General features: G+C 42.4%; 2 protein-coding genes across 4 annotated transcripts in view; one reads left to right on the top strand and one right to left on the bottom strand.

Moving 5' to 3' along the window:
• The window catches only part of LOC133594091 (regulator of G-protein signaling 22), a 70,736-nt gene that overhangs the window by 10,112 nt on the left and 43,477 nt on the right, over window positions 1-17,147 (bottom strand). The window lies entirely within an intron of this gene.
• LOC133595948 (intermembrane lipid transfer protein VPS13B-like) overlaps window positions 1-17,147 on the top strand; it is a 672,020-nt gene that overhangs the window by 650,172 nt on the left and 4,701 nt on the right. For all 3 annotated transcript variants that reach the window (XM_061948790.2, XM_061948782.2, XM_061948793.2), the window contains exons 62-67: window positions 8,558-8,734; window positions 8,813-8,983; window positions 9,164-9,340; window positions 12,391-12,493; window positions 16,123-16,291; window positions 16,365-16,445. In XM_061948790.2, the coding sequence (XP_061804774.2) occupies window positions 8,558-8,734; window positions 8,813-8,983; window positions 9,164-9,340; window positions 12,391-12,493; window positions 16,123-16,291; window positions 16,365-16,445 (878 nt within the window). The remainder of the gene's footprint in view (window positions 1-8,557; window positions 8,735-8,812; window positions 8,984-9,163; window positions 9,341-12,390; window positions 12,494-16,122; window positions 16,292-16,364; window positions 16,446-17,147) is intronic.

Below are 17,147 nucleotides of genomic sequence, written 5' to 3'. Positions count from 1 at the left end.
CAGAAGTGTAGATAGAACATGTTAAAAGAGAAAGTAAGCAGATATTAACAGTAAATGAACAAGTAGATTAATAAGTCATTTTCTACCACTTGTTCTTAATAATTTTGAGAACATATGATAAATGACACAATATGTTACTGCATATGTCAGCAGCTAAATTAGGAGTCTTTGTTTGTTTACTTACTACTAAAAGACAAGTTGTCTTGTATGTTCACTATTTTATTTAAGGACAAACTTGCAATAAGAAGCTTATGTTTAATGTACCCTAAGATTTTTTGTGGTACACTTTATTTAGAAAAGTATAGAAAATAATTTTTGTACCGGTACCAAAATATTGGTATCGGGAAAACACTAATATCTATTCTTTATTGCTCAAATGACACAATTGTCGTCATTGACTCCTTCCGCATACCTTAAAACTACTTCCGGTTCCTGTCTATGGCGCTAAGCCTTCTGGGTAATGTTAGCAGCACACAGGTGTCCTGACTTACTAGTTCACATGTATTTACATATTTATTTAACCTTTACTTATCCCCGTTAAGACAATTAAGAACATATTTTAATTTGCAATGCTGACCTAGCAAAGAGGCAGCATTTACATGTTGGAGATGTTGATGTGTGATGATAATCTCTCATTTACCAACATAAATTACCGCTATAGATGGTTCTTAACAATTCACAAATTAATACATTTCTGGTTTTTTTTAAATAGGGATAGATACAGAAACATAGATATCTGAAACAGTCATCCAATGTATGCATCATAGTGTTTGTAGCCAAAGCTAATTTACAACACTTGTCCCCAACAACAACAACACAGATCTAACATCATTAAAATAAGAAAAGAAAATAAGGATAAGGCAAAGAGGAGTCGATAATAATGATAATAGTACCATATTTTTCAGACTATAAGTCGCAGTTTTTTTTCATAGTTTATACTCAGGAGCGATTTATGTGTGAAATTATTAACACATTACCGTAAAATATCAAATAATATTATTTAGCTCATTCACGTAAGAGACTAGACGTATAAGATTTCATCGGATTTAGCGATTAGGAGTGACAGATTGTTTGGTAAACGTATAGCATGTTCTATATGTTATAGTTATTTGAATGACTCTTACCATAATGTTACGTTAACATACCAGGCACGTTCTCAGTTGGTTATTTATGAGTCATATAACGTACACTTATTCAGCCTGTTGTTCACTATTCTTTATTTATTTTAAATTGCCTTTCAAATGTCTATTCTTGGTGTTGGGTTTTATCAAATAAATTTCCCCAAAAAATGCGACTTATACTCCAGTGCGACTTATATATGTTTTTTCCCTTCTTTATTATGCATTTTCGGCAGGTGCGACTTATACTCCGGAGCGACTTATACTCCGAAAAATACGGTAATAATACAGACAAAGAGAAAACTAGATAAAAGCCAATAATAATAACACAGACAAAGTGCAAACTAAATAAAAACCAAGTAGTAAAAATTAGGCAAAACTAAACATGGGAACATAATTGTTGCTCAACTAGCCACAATTGTGTTTGTTTTTTGAAAGTGACAAGTGCAGGTATACATTTCAAAGTGTCAGATAGAGAGTTCCATAGTTGTGGTCCTTTTATTGAAAAGGCAGTCTGCTATTAACGTGCAGAGGTAAATGTGTTGGAACATGAATAATGTTTAAGAAAGCCTTTGGAAGTGTTTCTTTCTCGAATTATTATTAATTACTTTTATTAGTTAGACTTAAATACAATAGTACATGGGTCGGCAACCTTTACCACTCAAAGAGCCATTTTGACCCGTTTAACAAAATAAAGAAAACAATGGGAGCCACGAAACTCTTTTGAAACCTAAAATTAAATAGCACTGCATACAAAGTTTTTTTTTTGCTTTGTGCTACGTATAAACCAGGGGTCTCAGACACGCGGCCCGCACCTTAATATGAAAATTTCATGTTAGTGCGGCCCGCGAGTTTTATATGAATGCCGCTTGACAACAGCAACCCTCCCAATTTTTCCGGGAGACTCCCGAATTTCAAAGCAACTATTCTCTCGAAAATCTGCTGATTTTCACCCAAACAACAATAATAAGGGCGTGCTATGATGGCACTGCCTTTAGCGCCCTCTACAACTTGTATAGACAGCTTGCCAGCCCAGTCAAATGTTGTATGCGGCTTCTGCAGACACACATAAGTGACTGCAGCCCATACTTGTTCAACAGCAATACAGGTCACACTGAGGGTGCCTGTTTAAACAACTTTAACACTCTTACTAATATGCGCCACACTGTGAACCCACACAAAACAAGAATGACAAACACATTTTGGGAGAACATCCGCACCGTAACACAACATAAACACAACAGAACAAATACCCAGAATCCCATGCATCCCTAACTCTTCCGGGCTACATTATACACCCCCGCTACCACCAAACCCCCCCCTCCGTGCGTCGGTTGAGGTGGGCAGGGTTGGGGGGGGCAGGGTTTGGTGGTAGCGGGGGTGTATAATGTAGCCCGGAAGAGTTAGGGATGCATGGGATTCTGGGTATTTGTTCTGTTGTGTTTATGTTGTGTTACAGTGCGAATGTTCTCCCAAAATGTGTTTGTCATTCTTGTTTTGTGTGGGTTCACAGTGTGGCGCATATTAGTAAGAGTGTTAAAGTTGTTTATATCACAACCCTCAGTGTAACCTGCATGGCTGTTGACCAAGTATACCTTGCAGTCACTAACGTGCAGAGGCCGCATACTACATGTGACCGGGCCGGCATGCAGATAGCATGGTGTAAAAGCGGACGCGACGACATGTTGTAGAGGACGTTAAAGGCAGTGCCATCACGGCACGCCCTCAATATTGTTATCCGGGTAAAAATCGGAGAATGTTAGCCCCGGGAGATTTTCGGGAGAGGCAGTGGAATCCGGAAACCTCCCGGTAAAATCGGGGGGGCGGGGGGGGGGGGGGGGGGGTCAGCAAGTATGCAGCTGAGCCGCATCAGAGTGATCAAAGAGCCGCATGCAATAGCACAATAATTAGACTGAGCGCTGAGTATGTGCTTTTACTGCCATCTACTGTCCACTTTTGAGCCTGTGTGGTATAAAACGAGTAAAACATCAATGCAGTATTTGTTTTCCCATTTTTGAAGTTAAGGTTACAAGGAGCACTTAAAACATCGATAGCAACTTCCTACAAGTCGATTCAATGTTTTTGAAAAGAAAAATGCCTCAAAACATCTCAACTTTTCCCGCAACTTTCTGAAAAAGCTGCTGCGCATTCCAATTTTTGGCCACAACAATGGAAAATAAGCCAGCAAAATGCTAGGAGGACAGATTGCAGCCATCAATCAGTGAATTTGACTTCAACTTTGAACAAATGAAATGCACTTGAAAGGGCTGGACAGGTTGATCAAACAACACGTGAATCGTAAGAAAGTAAGAACAAGTCCTGGAAAATAATTCCAAGGAATGAGTAGGAATCTAAAATGTTTCTACCACAGAACAGCATCAGCCAGCGACTTGAAAGTACTCCAGTATCTGACTCACCTTACACGTGAAAAATCATCCTAATGTTTGATTACCGCTGATGCATTGTGGTTAATTTAAGCAGTCACCATGGAGAAGTCTGGATATCAGACCTAAATGTAAGAAAAAAAAAAGGCTCTGGAGTTCTGGCCCTGTCTAGTCGAAGCCTCCACATGTGGTCTTATTTAACCCATCATTTCCACATCACAAATTATTGTTCTGGCTGGATTCGTTCTTCCTTTCCGCCGTGTGTCATTACAGCCATCATTTCTGCTTGTATTTCAACACCTCCCCATGTTCTCCACTTCCTGACTCCTCATTAGTTTGGGCAAGCATTGTGTTCTGGGTCTGATTAGGTTCAGGATGTATAATGTGCATTTAAACACGCACAAAGTTGGCACATGGATATAATGCATATGCTGCCTGATCCATACGTGTGTGTGATCCGTACGCATGTGTGTGTGTGTGTGTGTGATCCGTACGTGTGTGCATGTGTTGTGTGCATAAGGGCATGACTGTAAATAAGTGCTCCTGTCTGGGCTAAAACCCATTCCGCTAGAAAATGTAAAGCAATATGGCCTCGAACGGACCGCCATTGAGAGGAGTACAGCATCAAAGTGAGCACAGGTGTCCTGAGAAATGTCTGATTCCACACACACACACACACACACACACACACACACACACACGTGTCAGTTGTATGACTATCAATGAGCTGTAAATTCAGCAGGGTGAGGTGAGGTCGCTGGAGGCAATAAATCCAGTTTGAGCTACTTGCATCATTTTACGCAGGGGTGTGCGCGAGCGCGTTAGCGTGAGAATGTAAGCCAATAGGTTTAGCACACTTTATTATCAAATCATGATGTCGAACATTTTTGTAGAGAGCCTCACACTCTATAAACAGCTTTTGGCAAGAAGCTCTTACGCCCTAGAAAAGGACTCAGGAGATTTGTTTGTGAGCAGGTGCTCTGCTGCTTTATGACTTTGCTCATAAAATCATTGTAACTTCACGAAGATCACTTTTTTACACGCACACTATAATCACTCTACTGGTAAGAACACTTGCTATATATAGACTCTTTCTGGACTGAAGTCCTTCTCCACCAATCCTTAAAGGGGATTAAAGGCCTACTGAAATGCGATTTTCTTATTCAAACGGGGATAGCAGGTCCATTCTGTGTGTCATACTTGATCATTTCGCGATATTGCCATATTTTTGCTGAAAGGATTTAGTAGAGAACATTGACGATAAAGTTCGCAACTTTTGGTCGCTGATAAAAAAAGCCTTGCCTCTACCGGAAGTAACAGACGAGTAGCGTGACGTCACAGGTTGTGGAGCTCCTCACATCTGCACATTGTTTACAATCATGGCCACCAGCAGCGAGAGCGATTTGGACTGAGAAAGCGACGATTTCCCCATTAATTTGAGCGAGGATGAAAGATTTGTGGATGAGGAAAGAGAGTGAGGAGGGAAGATGCTGTGAGAGGCGGGTGCGACCTGATATTCAGCTGGGAATGACTAAAACAGTAAATAAACACAAGACATATATATACTCTATTAGCCACAACACAACCAGGCTTATATTTAATATGCCACAAATTAATCCCGCATAACAAACACCTCCCTTCACCCGTCCATATAACCCGCCAATACAACTCAAACACCTGCCCAACACACTCAATCCCACAGCCCAAAGTACCGTTCACCTCCCCAAAGTTCATACAGCACATATATTTCCCCAAAGTTACGTACGTGACATGCACATAGCGGCACGCACGTACGGGCAAGCGATCAAATGTTTGGAAGCCGCAGCTGCATGCGTACTCACGGTACCGCGTCTGCGTATCCAACTCAAAGTCCTCCTGGTAAGAGTCTCTGTTGTCCCAGTTCTCCACAGGCCATTGGTAAAGCTTGACTGTCGTCTTTCGGGAATGTAAACAATGAAACACCGGCTGTGTTATCCGGCACAACAGTCAGGGGGTGCATTCTACGGCGGGGGTGCGTTATCCGGCACAATACCTGCCGCAATACACCGCTTCCCACCTACAGCTTTCTTCTTTGCTGTCTCCATTGTTCATTGAACAAATTGCAAAAGATTCACCAACACAGATGTCCAGAATACTGTGGAATTTTGCGATGAAAACAGACGACTTAATAGCTGGCCACCATGCTGTCCCAAAATGTCCTCCACAATCTGTGACGTCACGCGCAGGCGTCATCATACCGAGACGTTTTCAGCAGGATATTTTGCGCGAAATTTAAAATTGCACTTTAGTAAACTAACCCAGCCGTATTGGCATGTGTTGCAATGTTAAGATTTCATCATTGATATATAAACTATCAGACTGCGTGGTCGGTAGTAGTGGGTTTCAGTAGGCCTTTAATGATGATTTTAATCTACATTTAAAACACTTCCTTGTGGTCGAGATCTTATGTATTGGATATGCTCTGGTGTAAATTTTGCTCCACAGTCACATTTATAACGCACTTTCTTAACCTTCTCCCAAAGTATTAGAATTTATATTTTCAAAATGTTTAAATATGTATCTTGAAGACGAACATAACGCTATATTTTTTAGTCACGGTCGAAAATAAACATCAAACAGTATATAGATTCACCGGTCACAACATTAAACACTATCGGATCGATACAGACCTGTAAAATATAGCAGCATTTATGTCCCTGCATGTTGCACATTATAGTGTTTTTGTGCACATGCCAAGATTACATAACAATACTACTTTATTCTACGTTCTCTTGTGGTCCCTCATACTAAGTAGAGTTGTCCCGATACCAATATTTTGGTACCGGTACCAAAATGTATTTACAAACCCCGTTTCCATATGAGTTGGGAAATTGTGTTAGATGTAAATATAAACGGAATACAATGATTTGCAAATCATTTTCAACCCATATTCAGTTGAATATGCTACAAAGACAACATATTTGATGTCCAAACTGATAAACATTTTTTTTTTGCAAATAATCATTAACTTTAGAATTTGATGCCAGCAACACGTGACAAAGAAATGTTGGGAAAGGTGGCAATAAATACTGATAAAGTTGAGGAATGCTCATCAAACACTTATTTGGAACATCCCACAGGTGAACAGGCTAATTGGGAACAGGTGGGTGCCATGATTGGGTATGAAAGTAGATTCCATGAAATGCTCAGTTATTCACAAACAAGGATGGGGCGAGGGTCACCACTTTGTCAACAAATGCGTGAGCAAATTGTTGAACAGTTTAAGAACAACATTTCTCAGCGAGCTATTGCAAGGAATTTAGGGATTTCACCATCTACGGTCCGTAATATCATCAAAAGGTTCAGAGAATCTGGAGAAATCACTGCACGTAAGCAGCTAAGCCCGTGACCTTGGATCCATCAGGCGGTACTGCATCAAAAACCGATATCAGTGTGTAAAAGATATCACCACATGGGCTCAGGAACACTTCAGAAAACCACTGTCAGTAACAACAGTTGGTCGCTACATCTGTAAGTGCAAGTTAAAACTATACTAAGCAAAGTGAAAGCCATTTATTGACAACACCCAGAAACGCTGCCGGCTTTGCTGGGCCCGAGCTCATCTAAGATGGACTGATGCAAAGTGGAAAAGTGTTCTGTGGTCTGTTAAGTCCACATTTCAAATTGTTTTTGGAAACTGTGGACTTCGTGTCCTCCGGAACAAAGAGGAAAATAACCATCCGGACTGTTATAGGCACAAAGTTGAAAAGCCAGCATCTGTGATGGTATGGGGGTGTATTAGTGCCCAAGACATGGGTAACTTACACATCTGTGAAGGCGCCATTAATGCTGAAAGGTACATACAGGTTTTGGAGCAACATATGTTGTCATCCAAGCAACGTTATCATGGACGCCCCTGCTTATTTCAGCAAGACAATGCCAAGCCATGTGTTACAACAGCATGGCTTCATAGTAAAAGAGTGCGGGTACTAGACTGGCCTGCCTGTAGTCCAGACCTGTCTCCCATTGAAAATGTGTGGTGCATTATGAAGCCTAAAATACCACAATGGCAACCCCGGACTGTTGAACAACTTAAGCTGTACATCAAGCAAGAATGGGAAAGAATTCCACCTGAAAAGCTTCAAAAATTGGTCTCCTCAGTTCCCAAACATTTACTGAGTGTTGTGAAAAGGAAAGGCCATGTAACACAGTGGTAAAAATGCCCTTGTGCCAACTTTTTTGCAATGTGTTGCTGCCATTAAATTCTAAGTTAATGATAATTTGCAAAAAAAAAAATTAGTTTCTCAGTTCAAACATTAAATATCTTGTCTTTGCAGTCCATTCAATTGAATATAAGTTGAAAAGGATTTGCAAATCATTGTATTCTGTTTTGATTTACGAATTACACAACGTTTAATTGTAGATTCACCGGTCACAACATTACAAACTATCGGATCCATACAGACCTGTATTAAAAAAATGCATTTCGCAGCATTTATGTCCCTGCATGTTACACATAGGTGTTTTTGTGCACATGCCAAGATTACATGACAATACCACTTTATCCTACCTTCTCTTGTGGTCCCTCATACTAAGTAGTAAGCACTGTCTTTGTTGACGGTGTTCAGCGGCTAATCCGACTTTGTACTGGCCCATCTTGACAAAACTGTGAAATGTTGTAAACAAATTTAAAAAGTGTTTATTTTGTAGACATCAGGGCATGAGACGAGATAGAATGATACCGGAGCCAGCAGTTTTGGTTCAGAGAGGAAGGTCCATGCAGGTAGAGAGCACGTACTAGGATGCCCATATAAGTACGTCCGTCACTCTGTGACATCACTCTGTGCCCTCTGTTAAAAATAGACCACAAAACACAGCAGTCAGTGGCATCCAAAACTGTGTGCACGCTAAAATGTTGACACCAGTGTAGAAAATGTGTTTGTGACTGATTCCAGGTCATATAAATACAGAAAATTATTTAAGGCTTGTTAATGTAAAACTAAATGTACTTATGTCACATTTCCCAGCATATGTTTGGTTTCACTTTGTGTTTCTGTGTTTGTTCTCGTGTGTCAGGATGGGTCGTCGGGTCTTTAGAGATCCTGGGCAGTCCTGCTAGCCTGGTACGCAGCATCGGTAACGGCGTGTCCGATTTCTTCCGTTTACCGTATGAGGGTCTGACCCGCGGGCCTGGTGCCTTCGTCAGCGGTGTCTCCAGAGGGACCACTTCCTTTGTCAAGCACATCTCAAAAGGTAACACAAATGTTCGAAGATTCAAGCTTTTTCGTTTGAAGGTTTTTGCACCGTTAAGATGAGTCCGTCTGTACTAAGGCACCCTGACGTCCATCACCAACTTGGCAACCAGCCTGGCCAGAAACATGGACCGTCTGTCCCTGGATGAGGAGCACTACACCAGGCAGGAAGAGTGGAGGCGGCAGCTCCCAGAGAGTCTGGGAGACGGACTCAGGCAGGGGCTGTCACGACTTGGCATTAGTTTGTTGGGTATGGAAGAATTTGGGTCATATAGTGCAAAAATACTCTACTCTACAAACCTCACTCTGTCTTGAAATACATTAGGATTGTCTCCATTGTTACTTTAATGAAGTATTACCTAAAAAAACAGCATTCTGAAATCCTATTTTACACATAACATGTTAAAAAGACTGTTTGTCTTTGTTGTAGGAGCAATAGCCGGCATCGTGGACCAGCCCATGCAGAATTTCCAAAGGAACTGGGACATGCAGAGCTCAGCTGGTAGCAAAGCCAAAGGTGTCATCTCTGGCATGGGGAAGGGAATTGTGGGAGTTTTCACCAAGCCAATAGGAGGAGCAGCCGAACTGGTGTCCCAAACTGGATATGGTAAGTCGGTCTTACTAATGTTTGGTTTTGGGGCTGTCAAAGTTAACGCATGTGATTCATCTCAAAGGGTTATCACGTAAGTCATGTATAAATTCAGATTAATCGTGGAGCCAATAATAGTTTTTGCTTTTATTTAGTTATGGTGCACTAGCCACTTTATTTTGTTAAACAAATTGTACGTAGTAGAGATGCGTGGTTTGCGGGCACAACCGCGGAGTCCGCGGATTATCCGCGGATCGGGCAGATGAAATTTTAAAAAATTAATTTTATCCGCGGGTCGGGTCGGGCGGTTGAAATAAAAAAAAAAAAAGATTTTAAATAGATTCAGGCGGGTGGCAGTTAAACCAATTCGGAAATATATATACATAGTTAAATGTTGTTACCCACATACGAAAAACGAGCAGGCACCTGCTGCATATGCCACAACAGAAGAAAAAAAAAAGAAGAGATGGACACTTTTACGGAGCGGAGAAGGCCCCCGACGCCTCGCCGGGTCCGGGACCGAGGCCCCTTCCCCCGAGAGGGCCCCACCGGGAGCCGTAGCTGAGGCGATCCGCGAGAAGGGCCCGACGCACGTCCAGGGTCACCACCGCGCCCACCGCACCGACACCCCGCCTCGTCCGCCTTCGCCGCGGCCGGCGTCACGCGCAGCAGGTAAGCAGCTTACCTGCCCGCCACCCCCGTGGCAGGGGGCTCGTAACAGGGGTCACTCCGCGCGCTCCGCCCGCGCAGCTTACCTGCCCGCCACCCCTGTTGCCGGGGGCGCGTAACAGGGGTCACTCCGCGCGCAGTGCGCTCACGAAAGGGGTGGGGCTCACCCTGGTTGATATAGACAGCAGGACGGTGGCCATGGAAGTCGGAACCCGCTAAGGAGTGTGTAACAACCCACCTGCCGAATCAACTAGCCCTGAAAATGGAATGGCGCTGGAGCGTCGGGCCCATACCCGGCCATCGCCGGCAGCGAGACGCGCTTGGAGGTGCGCTCAGAGCGGCTCCCATATGATTGCGCACTGGTGTGCGTCTGGGCCGTGACAGCGTGGCACGCGAATGTCTGTGCTGCATTGGATCAGTCTCCTTTCTTTAACAGGCAAAAGCTTTATAACTTCACTAATGCCTTGCATCGTCTATATTAGATATATAACAACGGGCGGGTGCGGGCGGATGCGGTTCTGATTAAATGTTAGATCGGGTGGATGGCGGATGGTTGACGACTTTTTGATGCGGTTGCGGATGAAATAATTGCCTATCCGCGCATCTCTAGTACGTAGCATTCAATACCACAAATTTAACACATCATCAGATTTACAACAATACTAGCAAATTATACATGTAATAAAATATGGTTTAAGGGAGCCATATGTCAAAAATCTGGCCAGAAATGGTACTGCAATCACGGTCAAAATTCTGTAATCTCCTCCCCCTCTCCCTGACTGAGGTTACGCAGCCGAATCCAGCTCGATGGACTGAGCTACTCCAAGGAACTTCAAACTTTCACTGCCTCTTACTAGGGGTTGAGGTGCTGGGACCATAATAGCTGAATAGACAAGCGTTTTGTCAATAACCAATCTCTAACCAACACATTTTACACAGAAATTAGGCTATTTTCAGGAATAAGTACGTCATGCCTGCGTACAATATCACAACAAATGGCAATCATATGTTTATTGTCAGTACTATCAGAAAACAAAGACTAAAACAAACTACAACCAACGCGAGCAATGGTTATACTGGTGAAAATAAGTAGAGCGTGCTTAGCAGCCTAATGAGGAGACATTTTAGCAAGGTATGCCTATAGGCTACACGAATGAATAAATATTTTATCATGTGATTTGGCTGTCTCCATACGTTTCACATTGCCATGATGACAGCCGTGCTAATGTTGGAACTCATTTCCTCAGCGTATCAGCATATTGAGAAGGAAATAGGCACTGACACTACCCATATCCACATAGGTTTTATTTGTGGAAAAATATATTTGACCCTGTCAGTTGGATGACACATCGACATGCAGCATAACGAGCATATATTTCCCCCGTTAGCCTGTATGTCGATCAAGCCAGCATGCTAAGCATTACACTAGGAGCTAAGCTCGATCACACTAAGCATTCGTTGCACGAACGTACTAGCTTTGTTAGACAAGATCATAGACTGTGTTGGACAATATAGTTTACATACGAAATGTCCATTTCCATTTATTACAACTAATAAGAAAACGTAAATGCCTGACTTACCTATCAAGGAGGAAATTAGCAAGTTTGGCGTCAGATGAAAAAATCTTCTCCGCCTTCAATCGTCTCCATCTTTCAATCGTCTTCATCCTCATTTTGTTCCTGGCTTTGTCATGAATAAGTTGAGAATCGTACCGACGCCTTTTAGATTTACTGACATGTTTAGTAACCTTACCAGTGGCAGTAGCTAGACGAAGATGGCGGTGTATGACTGGCAACATGGATGTGACACACTCACAGACTTTCTAATTGGTGAAACGGTGGAGGGCGGGGCATCGAAATGAAAACAATAACAACATTTTGGGGATATAAATCTAACTTTGAAATGAGCATATCCTGGCTGAACTACTGTTATCAGATATAAAGGTATTTATTAATGCCTTCTGATATTTCAGGACCATTTAATCATTACTTGACATGAAAATATTACACGTCTCCTTTAAGTTTATTTCAAACACACACACAATTATAACATAATGCATCACAATTTCCAGTTTCTCTTTTCAACGTGTTTTAAAAGGAGTAGAAAGAAGCAGAGCTTATTTATGTTTCCCTTTTTCCATTTCCACACTTCCTTCCACATTTGTTCACTTCCTGTTCTCAATTTGTACACAAGTTACTCCATAAGTTAGACAATTGTTATGAAAATGTGTTATTGTGTTACTTGCTATAAAAACATTTTCAGTTCTCTAATCTGTTGTCAAAGTATCGGATCAGGACTCAACTTGTATCGGTTCAAAGGCCAAAAATGTTGGTGTGTAGTTTGAATATAGAAATAATATAATATAGTGACGTCATTGCCATGTTTGTGTGTCCTAACAGGGATCCTCCATGGCGCAGGACTGTGGCAGCTTCCTAAACAACTTTATCTGCCAACCGAGGAGAAATCAGCTGAGGCCCCCAACAGCCATCTTAAATATGTTTGGTATGACAAGCACCCCCACAAAAAAGCCACCATTGTTCCTGCAGGCGTCTCCTTTACTGTCTTGAAGCGTTGCGTTCAAAGTGGGACAATGTGTGGCTTTGCTTTCCTTGGACCTTTTCCAACTCTGTGCTGTTCCTTGTTCTCCTAACTTTCCTCTCATCATCGGGGCGATCTTGAAGGGTACGTTAACAGCGGGCCCCGCTCGTCACAAGCGCGTGTTTGACCTTGATTCCACACATGGTAGCCAGCCTGCCCTCCCTTGTTCTCGTCAAGCCATGTTAAAAGGTTTTTGTAAGCACCCTGCCAAAGCCCCCAGCTCAAAGTTGTGAGCTGTGAGTTTTTCCAGAACGATGCCTTCACGAGGAGGAGGGACACATTCCTCTCGGTGCCAGATGCTTAGGACCTCCATCTCCAAGGTTGCATGTTGCCTTCAGCCTCAGCATCACGGAAATCTGATGTCGGCATCACATTCCAGTATTTCCCCTCTGTGGAATTCTAATATTAACGATTATTAGCGATAGGGATGTATATTGTGTTCCGGTATTTTTATTCTAATTGGGTCGGTCCAGGAAGACCATTAAGATTCTGGACTAATGATACTGCTATCGTCGTAATTATGACACACGGTCACATTCAGTTCTAGCGCCGTTACGAGGCATGCGTAAATGATAATCAGCTTGAAATAATCACAAATAAGGAAGCAACACCACACAAAAGTTTGTAACACAACAATAGTTCCTTTTAGTCCTCAAAGTCACACACTAATAAAAGTTAGTGTCAGTATGCTGTAAACGCCACCTAACTCACCAACGCCACTACGACGTTCGTCAACTCAACCGTCCTCTAAGCCAGTGTTTTTCAACCACTAGTGTGCCGTGGGAGATTATCTAATTTCACCTAATTGGGTTAAAAATATTTTTTGCACACAAGTAATTATTAATCCGTCAATAATGAGTTGTTATTGAGTGTCGGTGCTTCCTAGAGCTCGGCAGAGTAACCGTGTAATACTCTTCCATATCAGTAGGTGGCAGCAGGTAGCTAATTGCTTTGTAGATGTCGGAAACGCGTCGTGTCATGATCACAATATGCGGACGACAGCGGAAAGCAGCGTGCAGGTAAAAAGGTATCTTATGCTTAAACCAAAAATAAACAAAAGGCGAGTGCCGCTAAGAAAAGGCATTGAAGCTTAGGGATGACTATGCAAAACGAAACTAAAACTGAACTGGCTGCAAAGTAAACAAAAACACAAAAATGCTGGACGACAGCAAAGACTTACAGCGTGTGGAGCAAAGACGGCGTCCACAAAGTGCACCCGAACATGACATGACAATCAACAAAGAAGGATAGCATCCGCACAATTTAAATAGTCTGGATTCCGAAAACAAAGCAGGTGTGGGGAATATTGCTCAAAGGAAGACATGAAACTTCTACAGGAAAATACCAACAAAACAGGAAAAAGCCACCAAAATAGGAGCGCAAGACAAGAACTAAAACACTACACACAGGAAAACAGCAAAAAAAGTCCAAATAAGTCAGGGTGTGATGTGACAGGTGGTGACAGTACACCTACTTTGAGACAAGAGCTATAGTGATGCATGCTTGGTTATGGTCTAAAGTCATATCCAACAATTGCGAGAGCGACTTTTTTTTGTCAATATCGGCTGCTGAGTATCGTTTTTTTTTTATTGATTTCTGCTGGTGGTGTGCCTCAGAATTTTTTCAATGAAAAAAATGTGCCTTGGCTCAAAAAAGGTTGAAAAACACTGCTCTAAGCGATCCAGCAATCCACAGGCCAATATTAATCCACTGAAAAAAGTGAACATTTCACTAATAAATCACATATATTTTTATATGTATAATACACACGGACACATACATATCGGTGGCTTTCATACTGGCTTCCGCTCCGTCACTCAAATAGGTCCTTGTGCAACATAAACACAAGAATTCCTATTGTTCCAAAATGTACACCCGCTTATCGTGCTAATTGATTGTATTGATTTATATCACATGTTTGATATGGGATATCATGTTCAAAGTCTGTGAATGAACATGAATACCATACATTAATAATATTTGTATAATATTTTTTAAATGTTATTATAGGGACAAGTGGTAGAAAATGGATGGATATACTGAGTAGTGAATAGAAACCCAGTGATGCATCTATGTGGTCTTTACAAGATGATTGCACATGCACACATGGTTGATTAGTTTAAGACCTAAACCCATACTTGCCAACCTTGAGACCTCCGATTTCGGGAGGTGGGGGGTGGGGGGGGCGTGGTTGGGGGCGTGGTTAAGAGGGGAGGAGTATATTTACAGCTAGAATTCACCAAGTCAATTATTTTATGTATATATATATATATATATATATATATATATATATATATATAAAAGAAATACTTGACTTTCAGTGAATTCTAGCTATAAATATATATTTCTTTTATTATATATATAAAAATAAGAGAAATACTTGAATTTCAGTGTTCATTCATTTACACATATACACACACTCATCTACTCATTGTTGAGTTAAGGGTTGAATTGTCCATCCTTGTTCTATTCTCTGTCACTATTTTTCGAACCATGCTGAACACCCTCTCTGATGATGCATTGCTGTGTGAAATGCACTAGATGGCAGTATTGTCCTGTTTAAGAGTGTCACAACATTGCTGTTTACGGCAGACGAACTGCTTTACGGTAGAGGAAAACACGTCACTCAGGTCCGCATGGAGCTGGAGGTGGCGTGGCCTCCAGCTCCGCCTGAATTTCGGGAGAAAATTTGTCCCGGGAGGTTTTCGGGAGAGGCGCTGAATTTCGGGAGTCTCCCGGAAAATCCGGGAGGGTTGGCAAGTATGCCTAAACCGCAGGAGTTGATAAGAGTTCCCTGCTGTGAGATGTTATTTGATGTTGCTGCTGCACAACCTCCTGTGCTTATAAAAAAAAAAAAATTTGACATCTTTAATTACACAAATTACACATAGTACCAATAATAGTACGGTACTGATGAATTCTGGTATCACTAAGGAATATCGATATTGGTATCAATAAAATCCTAATGATATTGGAAGAGACAACATCTTATAATGCGCTTGTTTGCCATATTTATAAAACACATATTTTTAATAGCAAATCTAAATGCAAAATTATTTTTGGAGTGTTCCGCCTCAGATGTCGACCCCCAGAGGGTTGAGTGATATAAAAAGAAAACTAATCAAAATTCACCAACGCTGAGAGAATTCTCCCCTGTGGCGTTATTCTTTTTTTTTTTGCAATGTCGCTGGTTTCCATCAGGCGTCCGTCACGTCTCCGCACGACTACAAGTAGCCGCTTGAAGGGTCAGACTGTTTGAGCCCGGTTACACTGAACAGAACCAAGGTGTCCCCCCCAATGCTGCTTCGCACATCTGCCGCGCAATTACAGCACCTGCCTTCCAAAGTAAACACTCTGTCAGAGCAACATGGCCGAACGCTCGCCTGCCCGCCTCGCTGGTGTGTAATGGGAGCCACACGTTCATGAAGACGTGTAGATTACAGGATGTATGCACGCACATGCGCCAGCTTGTTTGTGGCACTTTGTGTGGTCCTGTGTGTGTGTGTCTCTGATCTCATCCCCACTCGCTGCAGGAAAATGCTGCAGTCTTTGGGGCGGCCGGAGCTGCACATGGCCCTGGATGTGACCATTGTGAGCGGCTCAGGCCAGGAGCACGCGGGCTGTCTGCTGCTCACCTTGGAGGTGCTCTTCGTGGTCAGCCTGAGCGAGGACACGCAGCAGCAGGCCTTCCCAGTCACGGAGGTAAAAGAATGCACAAACACATGTAAACACCGCAATGTCTGCAGACAAAATGTTGCAGCTGCGTCCTCTGCAGGTGGAGTGTCAGGAGGAGGCGGGGCAGCAGGGGCAGCTCACCCTCACGTTACAGCAGCACACAGTAGCCACCGACTCAGAGGTGAGACTTTGTAGTCATGAACATTAGTGCCATTCCAACAAGTATCTAGTAGATGAGTAAGAAAATACGTATTTATATATGTATAATTGTTTATTGTATGATGTTTGATGAGGACCTGATCCACACCTAAGGGTTTGAACAGAGTTAATCTACTCGGCTTGTGTGCTAAGGATTGAATCTTAAATGAGCCAAATAGAGAAGGCAATCCATTTAGCATGTCTGTCTTCATTTTAATACACCATATTTTCCAGGCTATAGGGCACGTCAGTATTTAAGCCGCAACTATGGCGTCACATTAGTGCCAAAAATCAGAGCGCATAAAAACTGTTATCACGCGCTGATTCTCCACTTCGTGCGCGCGCGCGTGGTGACTTTTTTCGCGCGCGTGGTGCCTTTCTGCGCGCGCGCGACGCCTTTCTACGCGCTCTCTGTGTACCGTATTTTCCGCACCATAAGGCGCCCTGGGTTAAAAGCCGCGCCTTCAATGAACGGCATATTTCAAAACTTTGTCCACCTATAAACCGCCCCGTGTTGTAAGCCGCATCTAACTGCGCTAAAGGAATGTCAAAAAAACAGTCAAATAGGTCAGTCAAACTTTAATAATATATTAAAACCAGCATGATGTGGGCGCGCACGGAGTCGTATATCAACATGGACGGAGCTGCGTGAAGAAAGCCACCCGGCCTCTTCGCGTAAACTTAA

The sequence above is a fragment of the Nerophis lumbriciformis genome, linkage group LG04, assembly GCF_033978685.3.
Source record: "Nerophis lumbriciformis linkage group LG04, RoL_Nlum_v2.1, whole genome shotgun sequence".
Lineage (NCBI taxonomy): Eukaryota > Metazoa > Chordata > Actinopteri > Syngnathiformes > Syngnathidae > Nerophis > Nerophis lumbriciformis.
Note: the sequence above shows the minus strand (reverse complement) of the source record. Positions and strands in the feature narration are given on the sequence as shown.